The sequence below is a fragment of the Zea mays genome, chromosome 9 (assembly GCF_902167145.1).
Source record: "Zea mays cultivar B73 chromosome 9, Zm-B73-REFERENCE-NAM-5.0, whole genome shotgun sequence".
Taxonomy (NCBI): Eukaryota; Viridiplantae; Streptophyta; class Magnoliopsida; order Poales; family Poaceae; genus Zea; species Zea mays.
This window is the reverse complement of record NC_050104.1, coordinates 64,727,119-64,749,624: the sequence shown is the minus strand read 5'-3', so window position 1 is coordinate 64,749,624 and position 22,506 is coordinate 64,727,119. Positions and strand designations below refer to the sequence as shown.

Sequence of the window (22,506 nt, the reverse complement as noted above, 5' to 3'; positions counted from 1 at the left end):
CATAGTTCTGGGATGGTATTGTTCCCCTTCACACAATTCAGCTCCATCGCCATGCAATGCAGGTAATTTGAACTATGTAACATTATGTTCTAGAGGGTCATGTTTCTGCTGCACTGATAGTTGCTAAATATATTAAGTTCATAACTGAACAGGTCATTATGTTTTGGAGGGTCATGTTTCTGCTGCACTAATAGTTGCTAAATATATTAACTTCATAACTGAACATGTCATTGGTCTTCGTCTTGCAAATGACAATGGGACTTCTGCAAAGCACATCAGGAAGAACTAGCTGGTACATTTCTGAAATTTGTGTTACATTACACACTCCATAGGTTGACAATAAAGATGATTTGGTTTTAACTGGATAATATGTATCCTTCCCAATCCTCATCATTCTTTTTTGACTTATCTTTCCTTTGTCCTTGTCTATGCAAGGAAGAAATAATACGACACTAGATGATCTCATTCATGTTATTACTCTGAAAGGAAGATGTCAGTTGTCTTTTCTATCCCTCGATTTCTTTTTTTGATTGCAACTTGATTTTTCCCACAAATTTCATTGTATCGAAATATAATTCAATGTGTGCCTTTGCATGATTTGTCTTTATTTGCCTGCTCCGACTAAACCTGTAGCTAAACAAATGCACAACTATTGAGGTATCATGATTGAAAGTTTCCCATCTTTTTTTGTCCCATGAAATGTTCATTGTCGGGCAGTTTTACACTTCTACTTCCATGGTTGTGATATAGATTCTTTTGTTGGGTTGCAATACTAGAGTAATAGGGTGTCATCAAACCTAACCCTCTGGTATCTCCCTAAACTTCTCCGGATCACATGTTGGTGATGCATGTATGCATCCTCAGCCCATCACAACTTTTACCATGGTACATTGTTGAACAAGTGTGTTTTCTGCTTCACATTTACTGCCCCCAAGACCTTTTTTTATTCATTCATTCATTCATTGCTATATTAGAGTTAAAAGTAGCATGTAACGATGAACCAGACCGATGAAAACCACCAGAAGGTTGCAGCTCATGACAAGCCTGTGCATCTGTTGCTTGACATTGGCTCATGATTTTGTTTAGATTTTTTAAATATAGTATTAGATCCTCGCACACCAAGCAATTGCCCCCTGAGTGCTTATCAGTATGCCATTTCGCCCGAACAAAGTTGCCTGCCTACACATGCCATGGACATCACCAAACCTGCCTGACTCACAACTCTTGATCCTGCAAAAAAGAAAAGATAGTACTAGATTTGCGAGGAAATCGGAGAACTGGACCTCGGTGGATAGCAACTCTTCAGTTCTTCGTGATGCTGAAAGACTGAAGGGAAGGTAAAAGGATCAGAGAGTGTAGGTACTGCCAGCACACTATATATTCAGCAAAAGGTTGAATGTAGAATCTGCCACAATATTCAGCTTCGGGATTTGGTTATAATACTACATATAAGCCAAGACATTTGCAGCAGCAGTAGTGACACCATCAATTCGGACATGGATCCTGAAACGCATCCTGTCAGAATCTGCCACAGTATTCTTGAAATGCTTCTTCACAAAAATGACAAGGCCCTAAATAAATTTTATTTCGAAAATGAATAGAAACAGAGTCTGGTCCTAATCCGGATCGATCCTTAAATCTTATAATGTAAAATTTAGAGCATATTGTCACCCCTAATCATGATACAATATTGGGAATTTAGAAGGGAACATGATACCGAAAAGCCAGCATGGACAACTAACAACAAAGGTAATATTGTTAAAAAGTTATAAATAGTGTGTAGAATCGCCATGTGACCTCGACAATATTCTTTGCCGCAACAGTCGTCCAATCAAACTGCGCAGCACGTTGGATCTCCTAAAACCCAAGTTTTTAGAAGACATGGTGCAATGAGCGCCACAAAACACCACAATTTTTGTTGTTTGGTTTTTAATATTCTCTGTTGTAGATATCTAACTTTTTGTACATCTGTTTTGAAGATTGAGGCAGCAGTTGGTACAAATGAGGAGGCTAGAGAATCAAATCCCGAAGCAAATGAACTGGAGCTATCTAGAGTATCTGAAATGCAGCTCATACTAGCGGACCCTAGTCAATGTATCCTTTTGAATTAAGTCAACCCATTGAAATATTTCCTTGTTCAAGCATGTGTGTATGCCTTGTGCTTGATGCTGGAGTTCAAGTGCTTTGTGATTCAGTCTCCATAACGTGTGATCTGGTGAATTGGTTCAAGGAATTATGTTATGCAAATAATTCTGACAGATAACCCTTATGGATTTGATTGTAAAACTGATGTGAGTGAACTACTAAATTTTCTTGTTTTTGTGTTCTTGAAAAAAAAATCCTCAACATTTTATTTATCATAGGGCTATACTTTACCATTTGAAACTTGTTATAAATAAGATTATTACTCGCCTACCTTTACTTTATTTGATTATTTGAATCTTAACAAGCTTTTTATACAGTTCATTGGCATTGCATGACTTGTATCCTTGACAGAGCACTTCAGTCATTATGTTGAACTGAATCCTGACCCTAATGCCGGTAAGGCATGAATTTACATTTGGTACTTAGGGGATGTTTGTTTGGGATTATAATCTGCCTAGATTATATAATCCAACAACTTTTGAACTACAAAATTTGTTGGATTATATAATCTAGGCAAATTATAATCCCAAACAAATACCCCCTTAAAAAGGTTATATCGCACATCTATGTATTTTGAATTTACAGAGCACAATAGAGAGAATGGTTGGTTTTGTGGCGAAGATATGCCTGATGGTGGCTGGGTTCATGATGATGAGGACATGGTTGATGGTAAGTATTGTGCTTTTGTTCTACATTTTTGTGCTGATGTAATAGTAGCACTTATATGTCTTACTTTGCAAGCGCCGATGCATTTAGATATATTTATTTCTAATTATGGTAAAAAAACAAGACTCTTTACCGATACAACTTGGTTTGCCTACTGATTCTTCTACACTTTCTCCCTCCTTTTCCTTCATGAACCTCAATGTTATAGGATAAACATCACTGGGTGACTTCTAGAGTTGCATCAATGGTTCTTTTTAGTGAGAAAAGGTCTTACCATTGATCGAAAATGTAACTTGTAGAGCATGATGTTGAATCATGAAAATTAGTTGAGTACTTTTGATCTAACAAATAGAAGGTCGAATTGGGAAAGGAAATACTAAAACACTTCAACCATTTTTCTAGAGCATCAAAATACCAACAAATTCAACTTGATTTTTTAGAGTACAGTGGGTCTTTTAGATTTCTCATAGCGTTGGTACAAGCATCTTACTATATGATTTATGCCGTCGCAACACACATGTATTTATACTTTATTATCTTCTGATGTTCGCATTGTAGTATAATTTGATTTATATCAGTTTAGTTCTGTACTGGTTGTTGCAAAAAATAATTTGTAAAATATTGAGTTCGATAATATATGTGGTGTTTATTTTATGTAACTGTTATGTACTAACATTTTGTCAAATTGATTGTGTGTCGTTGCAAACGCACGGGCACCTAACTAGTGGGAGATTAATTCAATTGTGTTGCATGCTTGGACGAACAACGCCTCCTCATTACATCGGTCCAACTATACGCATAAGAGGTTTGTGTCTCCATAAACAAGAATAAGTTTTGGATTGCACTTGTCAAAAATAATCTCATTTCTTGCCAACTAAATCGCAAATCATTGTGGCGCACCTACAAATAAATAGTGTTTATAATTTCTACCGCTTGATTAGACCTTTGGCTGAACATATTATTTGCATTCGTAGGAGGTGAAATTCACCGAAAGAAAAATAGCAAATGAGCACTAAAAAACATAGATGTCGAATGCTTTATAGATTATTACAGCAAACACAGTCTCCCATGCCAACTTCTATGAGCAATGTTGTCATTGATTAGGATAAATCCTTTGTTGGACAATGAAAAAATATCTTGTGTCAACCGAACTACAATGTTGCTAAAAAATCTAAATCTAGATAGAATTATAAAGTAATCATTTTTGTAAATGGGGCATCAATACCGATTGGGAGTTGATCATGCGCCTTGTCGTTGCGAGCCACTCCTCTAGGGTCGGTGCAATGAGGTGCGCTGCTAGGGCATCCAATAGGTCCATTGAGGCGGCGATGGCGGAAGAGGAAGGTAGAAGCGGGTGTGAGTATGTGACTGAGGAAGAGGTTTTATAATACACACTCTATCCAAGACTCTATGACAACTGGGCACCGAGGCGGCGGAAGAGGAAGAGGTTTTATATTAGTACCGGTTGGTTACTGAAACCGGTACTAAATTACTCTGCACGAACCAAATATCTTTAGTGTCGATTACTTCAGAAAACCGGTATTGAATATCTTAGTATCGTTTTATTGTCTTGAACCGGGACTAAATAAATTAATATTAACACCGGTGGACGTGCTAAACGTTTTAAATTAATATAAATCCGTACTAATATCTTCTGGACGTGCTAAACGTTTTAAATTGATACTGAAGCTAATATAAATATTGATTTTAAACAACCGGAACAAACATTGTTGAACGGAATCCCCATTCTCCAATAGTGTATGATAAACATGCCACTAACCTACGTCTCTCGCTCTATTCACCTCTTTACCAAATCTCTTTTGGGTTAATTGAAGAACGTGGGTACCGACGTTCTTAATTGAGTTAAGTTCATGGGTTTGTTGAAGAACGTGGGTTCCAAGTTTAAATTCGTGCGCCCTAGATAAAACCGTCGAACTTATAGTATTAGAAACGTGGGTACCCATGTTCTTAATTTAAGTTTGTGGGCCACGTGGACACCGTTGAACTTAACCCAAAAACCTAAATCCCTAGCGACCCGCGCGTCTCTCTTCTTTCCCGCCTACACGCACGCCACCGGTCCCCGCTCCTCCACCGTGCCACCGCCAGCCCGCGCGCCCGTCGCCACCGCTCCTCCACCGCGCGCGCCCGCCAGCCCGTGCGCCGCCACCTCCACTGCGCGCGTCGGCCCACCCCCGCTCCTCCACCTCGACCACGCGCGCCCGCCAGCCACGATCCTCCACCGCGCGCCGGCCAGCCTCCGCTCCTCCACCAGCTCGCGCGCCCGCCAGCCCCCGCTCCTCCACCACGCGCGCCCGCCAGCCCCCGCTCCTCCACCAGCTCGCGCGCCCGCCACGCCGCCGCCAACCCGCGCCCAGCCTCGCCCTCCCCCTCCACACCATCAACCACTCCGCCGCCAAAGCTCACCCTCGCCATCTCCCTCCTCCACCACCCAGTGGCCAGCCTCGCCCTCCACGCTTTGCCCCTCCACGCCGTCAACCTCGCCGTCGCCGAAGCTCTGCAGCGCGCCGCTGCCAGTAGTCACCACCGCGCCACTGCAAGGTATTTCTTTCTTATTTCTTTTAGGATTAATTGATGCATAGTATTAGAATTAGTTTGTTAGTTAAAATTTGATGTGGTATTTTTGGGTAGTTGTTATAACCGATGGATGTTCATTTTAGATTAAGCAATGGTAGGTTCAATGTTTGGTTAAAGTACATTCTTATGCCTAGCGCTGCCGCCTGTTTAATGATGTTTATGTACACATTTTTTATACATTGATTTATTTAGTTTTGGAAATGGATGACAATAGAAGAAGAGTGATGTATGATGGATTCAATAGCGTGACTCTAGGTCACTCAAAGGAATGGGTTAGGGTTGCAAAACAATTAGTGGATCTCGCATTTTCCGGTGGACCTCGTGTGGTGAAGTGTCAGTGTACCAAGTGTCAAAATTTTAAGTATGTGAGAAAGATCGAAGAACTGGAGCATCACCTTTGTAAGAATGGGTTTATGCTGAGGAGGTTAGGAGGAAAGTAGGAGACGATGGTCTAGATTGGAGGGGGCACCTTTTGATCCAGACACAACATATGTTGCTGGTGGTGGGCTACCACATGGGAGGTATGATAAGATCAAAGCTGTGATAAATAAAAACTATTGGTTCATAACTTGTGATGTTTCTAGGTTGGGGATCGGTGATGGGGTTGTGAGTCGCGATATCTTTGGTCGTCGGTCTGTTTCCTCGGTGGGGAGTAGATCTCGAACTTCAACTTCGAGGGAATCAGAGCTTGATGAGCAACTAAGACAACAACAACAAGTTCAACAACTATATCAACAAGTTCAGATGATGCAGGGAATGCTGATGCAGGTAATAATTTTAGTAATCCACCATTCATTCGATTTTCAGATGCATTGCAAAAACTCAAGCTTATTGTATTTGCAGATATATAATGCTCAGATGGTATCTCAAATGGGACCTGTTGGGGGCCTTCGGCTTCTGAAGGTCCTCAAAAACATGATTTGACAATGTTTTCCAAGTGAAATATGTGAACAGGTATCTTCGGATTCGGATCATGAGCATACAGAGCATGGTCAGGACGAAGCCTGAGCGAGACGAAAGATGATTATGACGAAGGACAAGGTGATCACGAAGCTGTGCGCAGGAAAGCTTCGGCATGACAGCAGAAAAGGGGAACCGACTTAAAGATGAAAAGGCAAATTAGACCTCGAAGAATTACTATAGAGTTATTAGCAAATGTAAAGGGCATGAATGTAATTTTACATGGGCTGCGTCCCTTGCCTATAAATAGATGAACAGTACTCCCGTACTGTTCACGCTGACTTGGCATTCGCTTTCGCGTCACGCTTGTACCCTTGCTTTCCTTCGAGCCGAAGGTACATTTATAATTTATTATTGTTTATATAGTAACACAAATAAAAATAAATTGGTAATAATGTTTAAAGTGTTTATGTTATTTTCCATATTTTGTATATGAATCTTTCTTCATCATTTATTGTGCTTATGAAGGTATGACCTTCATAACCTTCGTCCGAAATCCATTATATCCGAAGGGAGATAATGCTTCGAAGGACTTTAACGTTTAACACTTTTTATGTTGCCTTATTCTTAACTCTTAGCATTTGAGAACAAGTCCCTAACATTGGCGCCCACATCCGGTGAACTCACTTCCACTTTTTGAGTTTCAAACACCTTCGGCAAGCATAGACCTTCGTCATGCCGCCAAAGAAAGCTTCAGCAATAGGGGCTGCCGCTCTGCAGCCGCTGGTCCCAACTAGGAGACTCTCTCTCTTCGGGAGGCCCGATGCCAGATGAGGAAGGCCACCAGTCCAACGCCTCAGGAGGACGACTTGGATCAAGAGATCAGAAATATGGAGATGCTCCATCAGCAGGTGCAAAGGAAGAAGGAAAAGATGGCTAGGCTAGCTGACCTGCAAAGGCAGATAGACGAAGCCTCTGAAGAAGTTCGCCATCTTGCTCAAGATGAGCAGAACCGAAGGCCTCAGCACAGAGAGCTTCATCAAGAGGGCTTTTTCAACGAGGATGACTGGTATGAGGATTTCCATCGTGGAAATTTTGCTTTTGATGATGCTTCTCCTCTGTCAGCAGAACTGCAGGCTACACCTTGGCCTCCGTCTTACAAGCCACCTCAACTCCCCATGTATGACGGACATTCAGATCCGAAGCAGTTTCTGATGAGCTACGAAGCAACAATATCTTCTTATGGCGGCAATACTGCAGTCATGGCAAAGTCTTTTGTCATGGCCGTCAAGAATGTTGCACAAACCTGGTACTCCTCCCTTCGGCCAGGAACAATCACATCATGGCAGAAGCTGAAGGATATGCTGATCACCAGTTTCCAAGGGTTTCAAACGAAGCCGGTCACCGCTCAAGCCTTATTCCAGTGCACCCAAGATCACGAAGAATATCTTCAGGAGTATGTCCGAAGGTTCTTACGCCTAAGGGCACAAGCGCCAACAGTGCCCAATAAAATTGTCATTGAGGCCATGATTAAGGGGCTTCGGTCGGGACCTTCAGCCCAATACTTTGCCAGAAAACCCCCTCAGACTCTGGAGAAATTGCTTCAGAAGATGGATGAATACATCCGCGCTGACAATGATTTTCGACAGAGAAGGGAGGAAGCTTACAGGTTCTCTGAAATAGCCAGGGGCTTCGGAGGGAGAATTCATCCCAGACATGTCAGATCGATTCATTCCACTCAGAATGATGACAGGGGAAGCCAGCAGCAGAGGCCGCAATACTCCTCCCAGGCTTCGGGGCAGCAGCAGAGCTATCCTCGGCCTCCAGCTCCAAGGGGCAGAGGTGCCAGGGGCTTCGGAGGAAGGTTTGGGGATCAGCCCAGGAAGATTTATTGCCTATTCTATGGTGAGGACAAGGGCCATACCACCAGGATGTGCCATGTTACCATCCAGAAACAAAAGGAGATAGCAGAAGCTGCAGCCCAACAGAGCCAGCCGAAGCAAGTTATGCACACTGCTTCGTACCATTCGCCTTACATTCCAGAGTATGTAGGCAACCACCCTGCAGCTTTTGTCGCTTCGGCAAGCCAACCTCATGCATCTTGGCAACAGCCTCCACCTCCACCACCAATGCAACGAGGCCAACAGCCAGAAGGGAGTCAGCATACCCACCTCCAACGGGACTTCAGAGAAGAGTCTGAAGCTCGCACAATCAATAGTACTGTACCAGAATCGAAGCATATTTACTAACAAATATCCTACCTCGACAGCAGTTTTTACATTCAGTATCATTTTCTTTTTAATAAGGAACAATTATTGAAAGCCTAAGTGCTTTTTGTCGTTTTCAATTTCTTGTAATAGCCTCGTTTTCGCCACAGTAAAAATATACCTTCTCCACAGAATAGCGGAGTTGCCGAAGCATAACAATTTATGGTTACAAGGAGAATTTCCGAACTAACAAAAAGTCGTTCCTAAGGGAGCGCAACGTAAGTTTTTTGCTCAAAAGTCGTTCCGAAGGGAATGCAGAGCTCAGCGAAAAATAAACGTTGATCCTGCTGAAAGTAAAAGGCGAAGAAGCTCCTATGGGAGGCTTACAGCGAAAAATAAACGCTGATACCGCTGAAAGTAAAAGGCGAAGAAGCTCCTAAGGGAGGCTTACAGCGAAAAATAAACGCTGATTCCGCTGAAGTAAAAGGCGAAGAAGCTCCTAAGGGAGGCTTGCAGTGAAAAATAAACGTCGATCTTCGGCAAATATCATTTTGCATAACATCATATCATCACATCATTTGCATAGCATAACATCATACATCATATTGCATCAATGACGCAAGAAGGGGGTTTCAATGTTGATATTCGGAAATTGTTTCGAAGAAACAGTGCCAAGGCACGAAAATAATTATTGAAGAAGCATGCCTTCGTCAAACTCTGAAATGAAAAGATCTATTGGTTACTGATTTTTACGAAGATTGGATGTTTTTAAGAAAATACGGATATTATTTACGAAGCATGAAAAGAAGGGAAGGTGTTTTTTCGCCGAAGGCTCGAAAACGGTATGTATGTAAAATTTCATGCATCGTAAAGAATTGAACCATAAATAGCTTATATATTACATTCAAAGTTACAGAATATTACACATGTTGTTCAACAAATATTACATTCCAAATGTTTTAACAATAACATCTAATCTTCCCTTAGAACTACTTCTGCAACTTCATTTAGTAGTTGATCAACAACTTTATCCATGATAGCTTCAGCCATTTTTCTAATTTCGTCGTCCCCCTTCACATGGGGGTCCGCCGATGGCTCGGCAGGCTCTGAGGGAGGAGAAAGTGCGGCTGTGTTACAAAGCGTAAACAAGTTCGAAATCAAAAAATTACAACAAAGAGCCAAGAACTACTATTCAATACCTATTTGGCCTTCGAGATCCGCACTTTTCTCAGCGGACTCTGCTACTTTTCTAGCGTCATGAATGCCTTTTTCGCTTCTCCTTATAATTTCTTGAGCCATCTCCCGGCCACCATTTTCCCAAATGTCGGTGAAAAATTTTCCACCGACCAGGCTCGCTTCGGCCGTGGGGTCTTTTATATCTTCAGAAGATAAGGCGGCTTCGGATTGTGCCAAGGACTTCACATGATCACAGCCTTTCCTCTCCAAAATAGTGGCAATCCCCCTGGCACCCGAAAAGGCACATATGTCTCCGCGGCTATTCAAAACTTCTTCAAAAGCTTCAGCTTCGTGGCTGATCCATCCAATTGGGCCTTCGGGGTCACCCCTTATGAAGTTTTCCTCACTTGAGAATGCGCCAACGCTGGCGAAGCTGGTTCTTATCTTCTTAACACATTCTATAGATTTTTCATAACACCTTTTCTTGGATGCACGAAGCTCTTCAACGTTTTTTTCTAAATGATTGGCCCATTGTTCACTAATTTCTCGTTTTGTCTCTTCAAGTGTGCACTCTTCTTTAGCTCTGACTAGCTGTTTTCGAAGATCCTCAATTTCGCGCTTCTGAGCCTCAGCTTGAGCTTTGAAAGCAGCTTCGTCTTCTTTTATTTTATTCACTAACGAGTGTAATATTTTATCTTTTTCGAGACCTTGTTCCTTAGTTCAATTACTCTGGAACGAAGGTTGCTCAAGGCTATGGTACATCCTTCGTGTTCGGCATCTTTTTGTGCCCTGAGGGCATTGCTAAGTATAAGGCCCTATAAAAAATGCGTTAATAAGTTCATGCAAACAAAAAATTTTGGTTTCAAGGAATAATACAAATATCTCATTTTTTACCTTTAAGCTATTGTACGCCAAGCTGTCGGCCAGCTCGTTTTTTGACAACACTGAGAGCCCGTCTTCTAATGTTGGGAATTCGAAGCTCTTGCTCATCTCCCGACAGACAGAAATCTCCTTGCTGTCAGGGAGACAATACAAGAAGTCTTCTTCTCCGCTGCCGTTGAATATCAACGCCCCCTTTGGATATTTCAGTTTTTGGGCATAGAACTGAGCCTCTTGCTTTTCTTTTTCAGTAAACTCTTTTCCCGAAGCATGTCGTAAAATATAATTGAAAGCTTCGGAAAATGCTTCGGGGGCGGCAGTGCCAGTTTCTTCAGCCAAAATTTCTTCTGCTGCTTTTGTTTCTTTGGTTTCCAAGGATTTCACCTTGGCGGGCTCTGAAGGCCCAGCTTCAGTCTCAGCTTGGTGCTTTGAAGCTTCGGCACCAAAGGCTTCGATTTGCACTTCGGGAGTTTCGGCAATTTTCTTTGGAGTAGTGCTTGAAGACTTTATTGTCTCCAGTACATCCAGTACATTAACCATCCTTTTTCTTTTAGGGGTCAATGCTGGACCCTTTTGGCTTTTTGGTACTTCAACTATTGCTGAAGGACTTAAAATTTCAGATGTCCTTGTTTCTTTAGCCTTCGGTTCTTCTATTTTCTCTATCTCTGGCATTATGACCGGCTCTTCAATATTCGGCAGGGGAGTCGGCTCCTTGGCTTCGGGAGCCGAAGAGGATTCACAGAAAAACTCGGGCACTATGGCCGGTTCAATATAGCGTGGTCGGTGCGTAAGAACCTTCATCTTTTTCCTCTTCGGCGCTGGCTCACTAGGAGCGGCTGAAGCAACTTCCTTCGCAGAAGCCGTATCTTTCCTTTTTTGACCCCGTGTTGGGTAACGGTAGTCAGGATAGACGAACCCAATGGCATCAAATACTCAGTTGAGTCTTTTCTTCTTCCGGCCTCCGAAGGCTGCGGACAGTGCAGTATCTTCTGCCTTCGAGTATGGCCCAAGCAGCTCATCGCTTATGGCCTCAATACTTTTCAGCCAGTCATCATCTGGCTCGACGAACTTATCTCCATATTTCAAGGTGTATTTTAACCTAACTAGTCCACCTTCGTTAGGTTCGCTGACGGTTTCCTTCGGCATTTCCCACTTTTCTGCAAGTGGCCATACTCTGAAGGCAATGTGTTCTTGGGTCAAATCCCTTGTCCCGATGAAAGAGCAAACCACGCCGAAGGCCCTCTGGCATTCTTCGGCTGCTTCGTCAATTTCCACCTTCGGTTTCTGAAGGCCGAAGCGCTGCCAGATAGGGCGCATAATGATATCTTTAATATCTTCTCGCGTTTTCAAGTCGTTCTTCACATAGAACCATTCCTTCATCCAGTCCCCAGGCCATCTTTTCCGAAAAGTTGGCACGGGACAGCTTGACCCAGAGCGGGCACCGAAGCTATAACAGCCAAAATTGTTGTGATATTGTTCCTTACCCCATGGTTTCGTCTCATACAATAACTCATGCATACTGCAGAAACTTTTTGCATTTGGCTCCAGACCTTGGCTCTTCACGGCCCATACGAAGATTCTCATCCTTATGATTGCTTCGGGAGTAATTTGATGGAGGCAGATTTCAAATATCTTCAAAACTTCTACCACGAAACTGCTCAAAGGAAACCGAAGTCCAGCCTTAAAGAAGCTTCGGAATATCACGACTTCATTCTCCTCGGGAGTCGGACAAGTTTTCTCTCCTTCGTCAGCCCTCACAATAGATAAATCCCGAAAATATCTACCCCTCATATTGACAAGATGACTTTGTATAATGCTTGATTTTCCAAAAACTGCATGGCTTGGTCGCCAAGGTCGATCTTCGGAATCTTCACCACCACTTTCCACATCATAGCTGTCATTGCAACCATTGTCTTCAGACAAACCCTCTAAAATCTCCCTAGTAATCTTCTCTGTATTTGTCTTTGCTATTGATTCAAGGAAGCCGAGATTCATCTCTTCGGAAAGGCTTAGCTTCGACTCAGCGATAGCTTTCTTGTCTTCAGACATCTTCGAAAATGCTAGGAAAGTACTCTCAAAGACGAAGCTTAAAAATTTAAAAAGCCCTCCAAGCGTTGGTGTGCAAAGAGCTAAAAATTAGGAAGACAAGAGCCGATGGCAAGAAAGCGTGCTAAATGTGCTCGCGGTGCGTTCTTATTTATACGCCCAATACGTTGCAAGTGGTAGGGCCCCACTTGTCATTGACTATTTCTATTCTAGCAAAGGGAAGGTGTTTTTTCGGACCTTCGGCTTAAGGCCTTCGTCCATATCGCAATCTGAATTTATCATTCCAGCAAATTAATATTGCGAGGGGCTACTGTTGGGGGCCTTCGGCTTCCGAAGGTCCTCAAAAACATGATTTGACAATGTTTTCCAAGTGAAATATGTGAACAGGTATCTTCGGATTCGGATCATGAGCATACAGAGCATGGTCAGGACGAAGCCTGAGCGAGACGAAAGATGATTATGACGAAGGACAAGGTGATCATGAAGCTATGGGCAGGAAAGCTTCGGCATGACAGCAGAAAAGGAGAACCGACTTAAAGATGAAAAGGCAAATTAGACCTCGAAGAATTACTATAGAGTTATTAGCAAATGTAAAGGGCATGAATGTAATTTTACATGGGCTGCGTCCCTTGCCTATAAATAGATGAACAGTACTCCCGTACTGTTCACGCTGACTTGGCATTCGCTTTCGCGTCACGCTTGTACCCTTGCTTTCCTTCGAGCCGAAGGTACATTTATAATTTGTTATTGTTTATACAGTAACACAAATAAAAATAAATTGGTAATAATGTTTAAAGTGTTTATGTTATTTTCCATATTTTGTATATGAATCTTTCTTCATCATTTATTGTGCTTATGAAGGTATGACCTTCATAACCTTCGTCCGAAATCCATTATATCCGAAGGGAGATAATGCTTCGAAGGACTTTAACGTTTAACACTTTTTATGTTGTCTTGTTCTTAACTCTTAGCATTTGAGAACAAGTCCCCAACAGGACCCCAGTTCACCCGTCCGTCACAATCTGGACAGACCCCAAACACTAACGAAACACGTGTATAGTTTTGTAGTATATTTACTTTCATTTACAATTATAATCATGCATCGTTTTATTTGGTTATTGGGTTCTGAGACCGGACAAAGAAACCCACAGATGGACATGCAATGGTCGATGCCCCCTAGAGGACAGATTCTTCCTGCTCCATAACCAGGTATGTGATATTGGCCGCCACCACCATGGGGATATCCTACACATCCAATGGGGCCTTGGGGACGCCCCCATGGCCAACACAGCCACTTCCATCACCAGCGATACGTTCCTTATTCATGCTGCTTGCTACTTGTTCACGCTGCAACAAATTGGCCTTCTTTTTTGGGACTACTCCACTGCTGCTTTGTTTCTTGTGATGGCAGCACTTTAGGCTAGGACAGATGTTTATCATGCTTTCCTATATCTTGGTGTACATGTCATTTTGTGATCTTCTTGGAAGCCACATTTTGTGTTTAACATGCTTTCCTATATCTTCATGTACATGTGATTTAATGCCAGCATTTTGTGATCTTCTTGTAAGCCACATTTTGTGTTTATCATGCTTTCATATATCTTTGTGTACATGTGATTTAATTCAGTTGTATATTTATGAGAATTTTGGTTTATTTTGTAGGATTCCGGCTGTCATCAAGTGACTCCTCCCCCTCACGATGACTTTGCGGACAGATGTCTCAATTCTAGTGGTGGAGCTACGAACAACAATCCGATGTCCTGATCGAGAGCGATGGAGCTAATGTTTGAACTTGTGTATTTGAACTTGTGAACTAAAAATGTGCACTATGGATGTGAACTTATGTGAATTTGTGAACTTATGTATTTGGACTTGTGTGAATTTGTGATATGAACATATATCCATGTGTTTAAAATCTGTATTGTATGTGATATTCTGTATTGCATGTGATATTATGTTTTTCTAATTTTTCATTTCTGTAATTTTTATTTTTTTCTGGAAAAGGATTAAGAACATGGGTACCGTCGAACTTAATGTGAAGCCCACGCAGACCCACGCATGCCAAATAAGTTCGTCGGCCACGTGGCCCCGACGTACTTAACATTAAGAACGTGGGTACCGTCGAACTTATGGGAACAAATTCGACGGCCCCTGTCGAACTTAAAAACGCACGTTCTTAATGTTAAGTTCGACGGTAACCACGTTCTTAAGGTTAAGTTCGTCGGGGCCGTCGAACTTACTTCTCTAAGTTCGTCCAAAAATCACCGTCGGCTATATTCGTCGGTAAACCACGTTCTTATTGTAAGTTCGTCGGCTTATTACATTAAATTCGACGGTTTGTCACCCACGTTCTTTAACTAGTTTCCTGTAGTGAGTATCCAGGCATCCTACTAGACAATAAATACAATTTAATATAAATATTTTTATTAGTAAGAGGTATTAAACAATAATTGATACGTTTGTTGTTAAAAATTCTAGCTCATAACCAAGAGCACGAGTTGATACACTACTTAGTCCTAATTAGTTTGGTTTCACCAACGCTAACTATCTACTAGTAAGAGACTCCAAAAAATACTCAACTAGTTCAACTATTTGTAATTTGAAATCATGAGATCATTGGTTTGCTGATATAATTTTGATTTGATCGCTTTCTTCGTCTCAATTAAAATGAAGTGTTCAATTTCAGTTTTTAGTAACAAAATTTGATTGGCTCCTATTCACCCCTGGTCACCTCACCTGTCCTTCAGTGAACTAGTTCAAGTATGTGTATTTAAACGGACTAAAAATTAGGAACTTATTTGTTAGTCGCCGAGATTCAAAGGGGGCCTAACAAGTTAAAAATAGTCCACGATACAAACATGTAACAATCGTCGCGTTCGTCGGTGCTTCAGGTCCTGCTAAATTAACGTTGGTATTCCAAGAAACTGAATCTAGGAATAAAAATACACCGTGCTGCAGTGATCTTTTTTTAAAAGTTGGCTCCCTCTTCTACGCGTCGCTGCTATTAGCGTGCATACATGTGCGTGAGGTTAAATGCTGCGCACAAGTCAGCCCCTAGATTGTTGTGCTCCCAATTCAAAGCACGGATCGATATGCGATAAAAGAATGGCATGCTTCTCCAAAAGCTCTGAGTTAGAAGCTCCTAGTTCTAGTGCTGAGCATTTCAGAATTCAGAGACGTGGTGCAAGGGCTTATGCGAGGCGATGAGGAGGCACGAGAGAACGAAGCAGCACCACGGGAGCGGCGGCAGAAGGGCCGCACTGTGGCTCATTACTGCCACATGTTGCGCGCTGTAAGTCATCCTGCGCATGCTTTCCATTCAACAATCCACATCATCTCATATCTGTTTCATCTCTCCTGATTACCATTAGTTGTGATTTTGCTGTTCTCTTCACTTTGAAAATTGCAGTTTGAATTTTGGCATGTATGTTTGTTTTATAAGATTTTTTCAATTTTTATTTGGCTATTTATGCTTTGATTTTACTTGGCAAAGAGCATTCAGTTTAATTGTGCTGATCCTCGAAAATTTTATCGGAGATCCACAGTAGTGGTGCTTTCGTATATATCTAGTTGGAGGAGGGTTTAGGGAACCAATAGGAATTTTTGTGTTTATTATTATTCAGAGTAAATTGACATAGACTTTTTAGAGGAAATGTATGCATCTGTCATTTCAAGCATTCTGTCATTTCAAGCTCAGGTTATATAGCGCTTACAAAACTTTGTTACCTTGGCTTTCTGCAGTTAAGGAGACTGGATTTGAAAAAATAACAAATGAAATGGTTCATAGAGTATCATCGTTAGGTGAGCTAAGATTATGTACTGAACTCTCTGCTTTCATCTACTTCTCTATGCGAAATGCTTGACACAAAATGGTGGCTATATATTCAAGGTTTGGACAGTGCAAGACGGCAGCAGCAACAATCACCTGACGCAGAATCTGCAAAACGTACGTAAGGCTTTGATTTGAGGGGGAAAACTTTATATTAAGCCATCGTACATAGCATTTTGAGCTGTTTTTTTCGAATCCCTGCCATGAATCTGCAGAAAATGTTGAGCGGTAGTCTGTTTCCTAGGTATCGCCAGTGCAAGTACAGCCGTCGGATAGAGCATCCATTAAGTAAAAAAGAAAATAGATGTATTACGTTTAACATATATTTACAATAGTGTGTCTTGTGTTTGCACCTTACCGTTCTCACTGTATATGTGATACTCAAATCCATTTCATTTGTTATTTGATAAACATATAATCTAGTCAGATTATATAAACTTTCTTATAATCTGGTCAGATTGTATAACAAATAAGTATTCTGTTAGCTTAGTTATTTTTGAGCCAAGTGTTATTTAAAATAAGTTAGATTATATAATCTGTTTAAATTATAACCCCAAACAAACAGACTCTAAATTGTGTTTGAAATGTTTCTAATTTCTTCCAATTCAATTCCTGTTTCGTGGAACCAAACAGGGCAGTATTAATTAGCGAATTTTCTAATCCGTCTTGTGTGGTACACAGATGTGTCAGCGCCGTCAATGAGCGAAGTTACCTGCAACTGGAGCAATCGTCACTCAGACACCTGCAAAATGGAAGGTGACTTGCGGATCCATGGCATGGCCGGCACAGTCTACGTCCTTTCATCATCCAACTTCCGACCAAACAACTCGACCATCACAATCCGGCCGTACACGCGGAAGTGGGAGCAAGAGACCATGCTGAGGATTCGGGAGGTCAGCATCCGGTCCACTGCGCCAGAGCCTTTCAGCTTCGTCATCCCGCCCAAGTGCACCGTGAGGCACGACGTGCCAGCGGTGGTCTTCTCTACCGGCGGCTGCGGCACCAACTTCTTCCACGCCATGACTGACCTCATTGTCCCACTCTACATCACAGCCCGTGAGCACAACGGCCACGTCCAGCTGCTTGTCGCCGACTACCAGCCTGAATGGGTGGCCAAATTCAGACCGATCCTCACTGCACTGTCCATCTACCCGGTCATAGACTTCGACGCGGACACTGCCGTGCGCTGCTTCCCGTCGGCGCATGTCGGGCTCGAGAGCCACAGGATACTTGGCATCAACCCGGCGCTCTCCCGGAACAGCTACACTATGATGGGGTTCCGTGACTTCCTCCGCGACGTCTTCTCGCTGCGGCGGCCATGGGCTACACCCGTAAGCAGGAGCAGCGGGCAGAAGCCTCGGCTCGTCTTTGTCCTGCGGCGCCACTCTAGGGAGGTGACGAACGAAGTGGATGCCATCGCTGCTCTTGCCGGTCTCGGCTTCGAGGTGGTCGTTGCGGGACCGGAGGACGTCCGCGATATGGCCAAAATCGCAGGGGTGGTGAACTCGTGCGACGTGATGGTGGGCGTGCACGGCGCAGGGCTCACCAACATGGTGTTCCTGCCGCACAACGGCACCATAGTGCAGATCATCCCGTGGGGAAACTTGAAGTACCCATGCCGGTTCGACTTCGGCGACCCGGCGCCGGACATGGGACTCCGCTACGTCGAATACGAGGCGAACGCGGAGGAGACCACGCTCAAGTACAAGTATCCGAGGGACCATCCTGTGTTTACCGACCCGATCTCCATAGAGCGCAGCGGCAAACTTTGGGAGACCTTCCTCGAGGGCCAGAACGTCACACTGGACATCGACCGGTTCAGAGAGGCAATGCAGCAAGTGTACAACTCCATCACCACGGAGTAGACTAGCTGCCAGGCATGAAGTAGACTAGCATGGCACTAGTAGTTGATTACAATCTTGAGAGATGTAATAACTTAAGTAATATTAGTAAAAGTTACTTATATTAATTTACCCGTTTTATGCCTTTGTTTATTTTTAGATTTAGTATGCATACATTATATAGATGCTATGTGTATTATATGTCTGAGGCGGGGTTTAATTTTTATAGGCATATTCGGTTATCAACCATCAGTGCTATTTTTACAGGCGGTTTTTTAAGAAAACCGTCAGTACACATCATATTTATACTGACGGTTCGTTAAGAAAACCACGTATAGAAATCCATGGTTTCTAGTGGCGATTTTTTTAATCAACTGCATATAGAAATCCATGATTTTTAGTGGTGGTTTATTTAAGCAACCGCATATTGGCGTCGATCTGGACGCCAATCACTGCGAGGTGTGCCGGCGGCGGTACTCTCTGTGGAGGCGGGGATGGTCCGCAGCCTAGGGCCAGACGGTCTGCGCTTGGTGACCGGACGGTCCGCACGTGCGCAGGAGCGGCGGCGTTCGCAAACAACACCTGGATCTCGCTCCCGGGAGGTGTCCCGTCGGGGAGGAGAGATCTCAGGGTTTGTCTTGGGATCGATAGGCCACCAAAGACGTCTTCAGACGATGTAGAGTGGAAGCGAGGTGAAGATTGAGGTGAAGAACGCTACGTTACTGTCTACTCCTAGGGCCAAAGGTAAAGAACGGAAGATATATCGACTCCTTGGGCAAAATGTAAAGAACAAAAGATATATTGATTTTGGTTCGATTGTTGGTGTCCGCAATCGGCCGTACCCCTTCATTTATATATATGGGAGGTCCGGACCCATTCCTAGACGTTTCCCAATAGCAGTCATGGGTTTAGAGGGATAAACACATGCGGAAAAAGGATTAGTTACGCCTGATCTAATCTAATCGCGGACCATCCGCAGGTCGCACCGTCCACGGGTCGGACCGTTCAGTCCTCAAGGCCAGACCGTTCGGCCATGCCAAGTGTCACAAACGGTGCTCAACACATGCCCACTGCCTTTTGGGGAAGCTGAGCGAACCAAAAGCACTAGTGCAGGATGGAAATAACTCGATGTGACAACATCGATTTTTCTCAGCATCTTGCCACATAATAGGATGATATTGCTTCAAGAAATGACCATTCAGCTCCTTAGCTAGGTTCTTTCCTTGCAAAGTTTGCAACATGTAGGCATTACCTGCTATCACCTGTGTGATTCTGTAAGGACCTTCCCCGCTTGGTGACTATTTGTCGAAATTTTGGTCTCTGCTTCTTAGTGGTAAGACGGTCTTCCAGACCAGGTCTCCAACTTGAAATTACTTAGCCTTGACCTTCTTGTTGTAAGCTTTGACAATTATGATCTTGTCATTCTCGATCTCTCCTAGAGCCACCAATCTTTTATCGGTCACTTCATCAATATTGTCCGTCATCAAATTATAATACTCCCCGATAGTTAGATCGTTCTACCTTGCAAACCTGCCAGCATTTAGGCTTATCTCCATAGGCAAGGCAACCTCCTATCCATAAACAAGCTCAAAAGTAGAGACTTTAGTAGCACGATGTTTAGATATTCTATGAGCCAACAAAGCCTCAAACAAAACCTTAAGCCAATGGTTAGGATGATCACATATTTTCTTCTTTATAAGGCTAATCAATGTCCTGTTACTAGACTCAGCATGTCCATTAGCCTAAGCATAATACGAAGAAGAATTGAGCAGTTTGATCTTATATAATTAAGCAAACTAATGTACCTCCTTTGACATAAAAGAAGTCACCTGGTCTGCAGTCAAAGTTTAGGGAATGCCGAATCTATGAATGATATGCTTAGTTATAAACTCAATTACCTCTTTATGTGTCATGTTCTTCAGAGCAACAACGACTTCAGTCCATTTGGTGAAGTAGTGTGTGGCCCCCTTTGATGACGAAGGATAAATTTCTCCAATAAAGTCCAAACCCCACCATCTAAAGGCCCAAGGTTTGATAGTAGGATGTAGTTCAGCTGCGGGAACTAACTGCAGATCGGCAAACTTCTGACATACTTGACATGCTTTGTAGTATTTAAAGCAATCGGCTATCATGTCGGGCCACTAGAAGCCAGATCTTCTCAATAGCTACTTCATCTTTGGAGCCGATTGATGAGTACCACAAATCCCTTCTTATACTTTGGCCGTAGCTAATATAACATCATCAGGGCCCAAACATTTAAGAAAGACATCATCAGATGTTCGACGATAAAGTTCATTATCAATTAAAACATATTTGAAAGTTGTACGCTGAACATTTCTGTTTGTCCTAATACTAGGATTACAGCGGTAATTAATTATAGACACCCTCCAATCAGTTTCATCGACTGTGTTGTTAGCCGAATTAATTAAGGAAACGTCCCTGGTACCGTCCGACGGTCCAAACTCCTTGTCCGGATGGTCTGAGCTCATCGCGGACGGTCCGGCTATGTAGCCCGAACGGTCTAGGGATTTGGCACACTCCTGGTTATCAGACTTTCCACATCATGAAATATTCCTTGTTTGATCTGATAACCTAATCCATCTTGCGCCAAGTTATAAGCTCTGCAATTCTCATCTCTGGATATATGCCGAATATTGAATTCATCAAAAGAACGGATTATGTCCCAACATTTTTCAAGGTAACTCTTCAAAGTGCGGACTAAACATTGATACTCCTCTAAAACTTGCTGGACAATTAGTTGACAATCACCAAATGCCCTCACATGTTTTACTCCTATATTATATAAAGGTTCTAAACCAAATAAGAGGGCTTCATATTCGGCTTGATTGTTAGTGCAATAAGTTTTCAATTAGCTAGAAAAGACAAAAGAGGCATTTCTTGGTGAAACAAGCACAATGCCAAACCCTTGTCCTTCATTACAAACCGATCCATCAAAATATAGAATCTAGGGAGAAATAATGAGGTATGATATGTGAAAGGGAAATGTGCCCTTGGGCCATTTCTAAGTATTTTGGTGATTTAGTGTCTAAACAAGTGCTTAAATGTAAAATGGTGGACAAAGTACAAACCAAGAATAAAGGTATGTTTCTCAGACTTAGTACATTGTTTTGTGGACTAATGTATTATGTCTAAGTGCTGGAAACAGGAAAAATCTAATTGAACATGTCTTGGCTCGAGCAGCCAAGAATCTGCTCAGTCTGGGAGCACCGGACTGTCCGGTGGTGCACCGGACAGTGTCCGGTGCGCCAGGCTGGTTCGAGCGAAGTGGCCGGTCTCGGGAATTCACCGGCGACGTACGGCTATAATTCACCGGACTGTCCGGTGTGCACCGGACTGTCCGGTGTGCACCGGACTGTCCGGTGAGCCAACGGTTGGCCGGGCCAACGGTCGGCCGCGCGATCTGCGCGGGACACGTGGCCGAGGCAACGGCTAGAAGGGGGCACCGGACTGTCCTGTGTGCACCGGACATGTCCGGTGCGCCAACGACTCTCTGGCTGCCAACGGTCGGCTGCGCCAGTTAAGGAAAGAAATCGGGCACCGGACAGTGTCCGGTGTGCACCGGACTGTCCGGTGCGCCAGTCGACAGAAGGCAAGATCAGCCTTCCTAGATTGCTCTCAACGGCTCCTAGCTGCCTTGGGGCTATAAAAGGGACCCCTAGGCGCATGGAGGAGTACACCAAGCATTCCTACAACATTCCTAAGCACCAAGACATCGATTCCGCGCCTTTGATTCTTTGTGATAGCAATTAGAGCTCTAGTTGAGTAGTGAACTCTTTGAGTTGTGTTGTGAGCTCTCGTTGCGACTTGTGTGCGTGGTGTTCCTATGATTTCTTGTCTTGAGTGCGTTGCTAATCCCTCCCTTGCTCCGCGCTTCTTTGTGAATTTCAAGTGTAAGGGCGAGAGGCTCCAAGTTGTGGAGATTCCTCGCAAACGGGATTGAGAAAAAGCAAGCAAAACACCATGGTATTCAAGTGGGTCTTTGGACCGCTTGAGAAGGGTTGATTGCAACCCTCGTCCGTTGGGACGCCACAACGTGGAGTAGGCAAGCGTTGGTCTTGGCCGAACCACGGGATAACCACCGTGCCATCTCTGTGATTGATTTCTTATGGTTATTGTGTTTTGACTCCTCTCTAGACACTTGGCAATTATTGTGCTAACGATTAACCAAGTTTTGTGGCTTAAGTTTTCAAGTTTCACAGGA

At 43.2% G+C, this 22,506-nt stretch overlaps 1 protein-coding gene across 1 annotated transcript; it reads left to right on the top strand.

Annotated features, from left to right (window-relative positions):
- Nucleotides 1-15,649: 15,649 nt before the first annotated feature.
- On the top strand, nucleotides 15,650-18,431 carry LOC103638530 (alpha-1,3-arabinosyltransferase XAT3). Its single transcript, XM_008661422.2, has 4 exons — nucleotides 15,650-15,906; nucleotides 16,356-16,415; nucleotides 16,504-16,560; nucleotides 17,125-18,431. The coding sequence occupies exons 2-4, from the start codon at nucleotides 16,391-16,393 to the stop codon at nucleotides 18,306-18,308; spliced, it is 1,266 nt and encodes a 421-aa protein (XP_008659644.1). The 5' UTR covers nucleotides 15,650-15,906; nucleotides 16,356-16,390; the 3' UTR covers nucleotides 18,309-18,431.
- Nucleotides 18,432-22,506: the final 4,075 nt, after the last annotated feature.

Bases quoted from the DNA above. Each gene is read 5' to 3' on its own strand.
- LOC103638530 (XM_008661422.2), top strand. From the start codon at position 16,391: ATGGTTCATAGAGTATCATCGTTAG. The intron at 16,416-16,503 runs GTGAGCTAAGAT...TATATATTCAAG, and splicing joins TCATAGAGTATCATCGTTAG to GTTTGGACAGTGCAAGACGG. The intron at 16,561-17,124 runs GTACGTAAGGCT...TGTGGTACACAG, and splicing joins TGACGCAGAATCTGCAAAAC to ATGTGTCAGCGCCGTCAATG.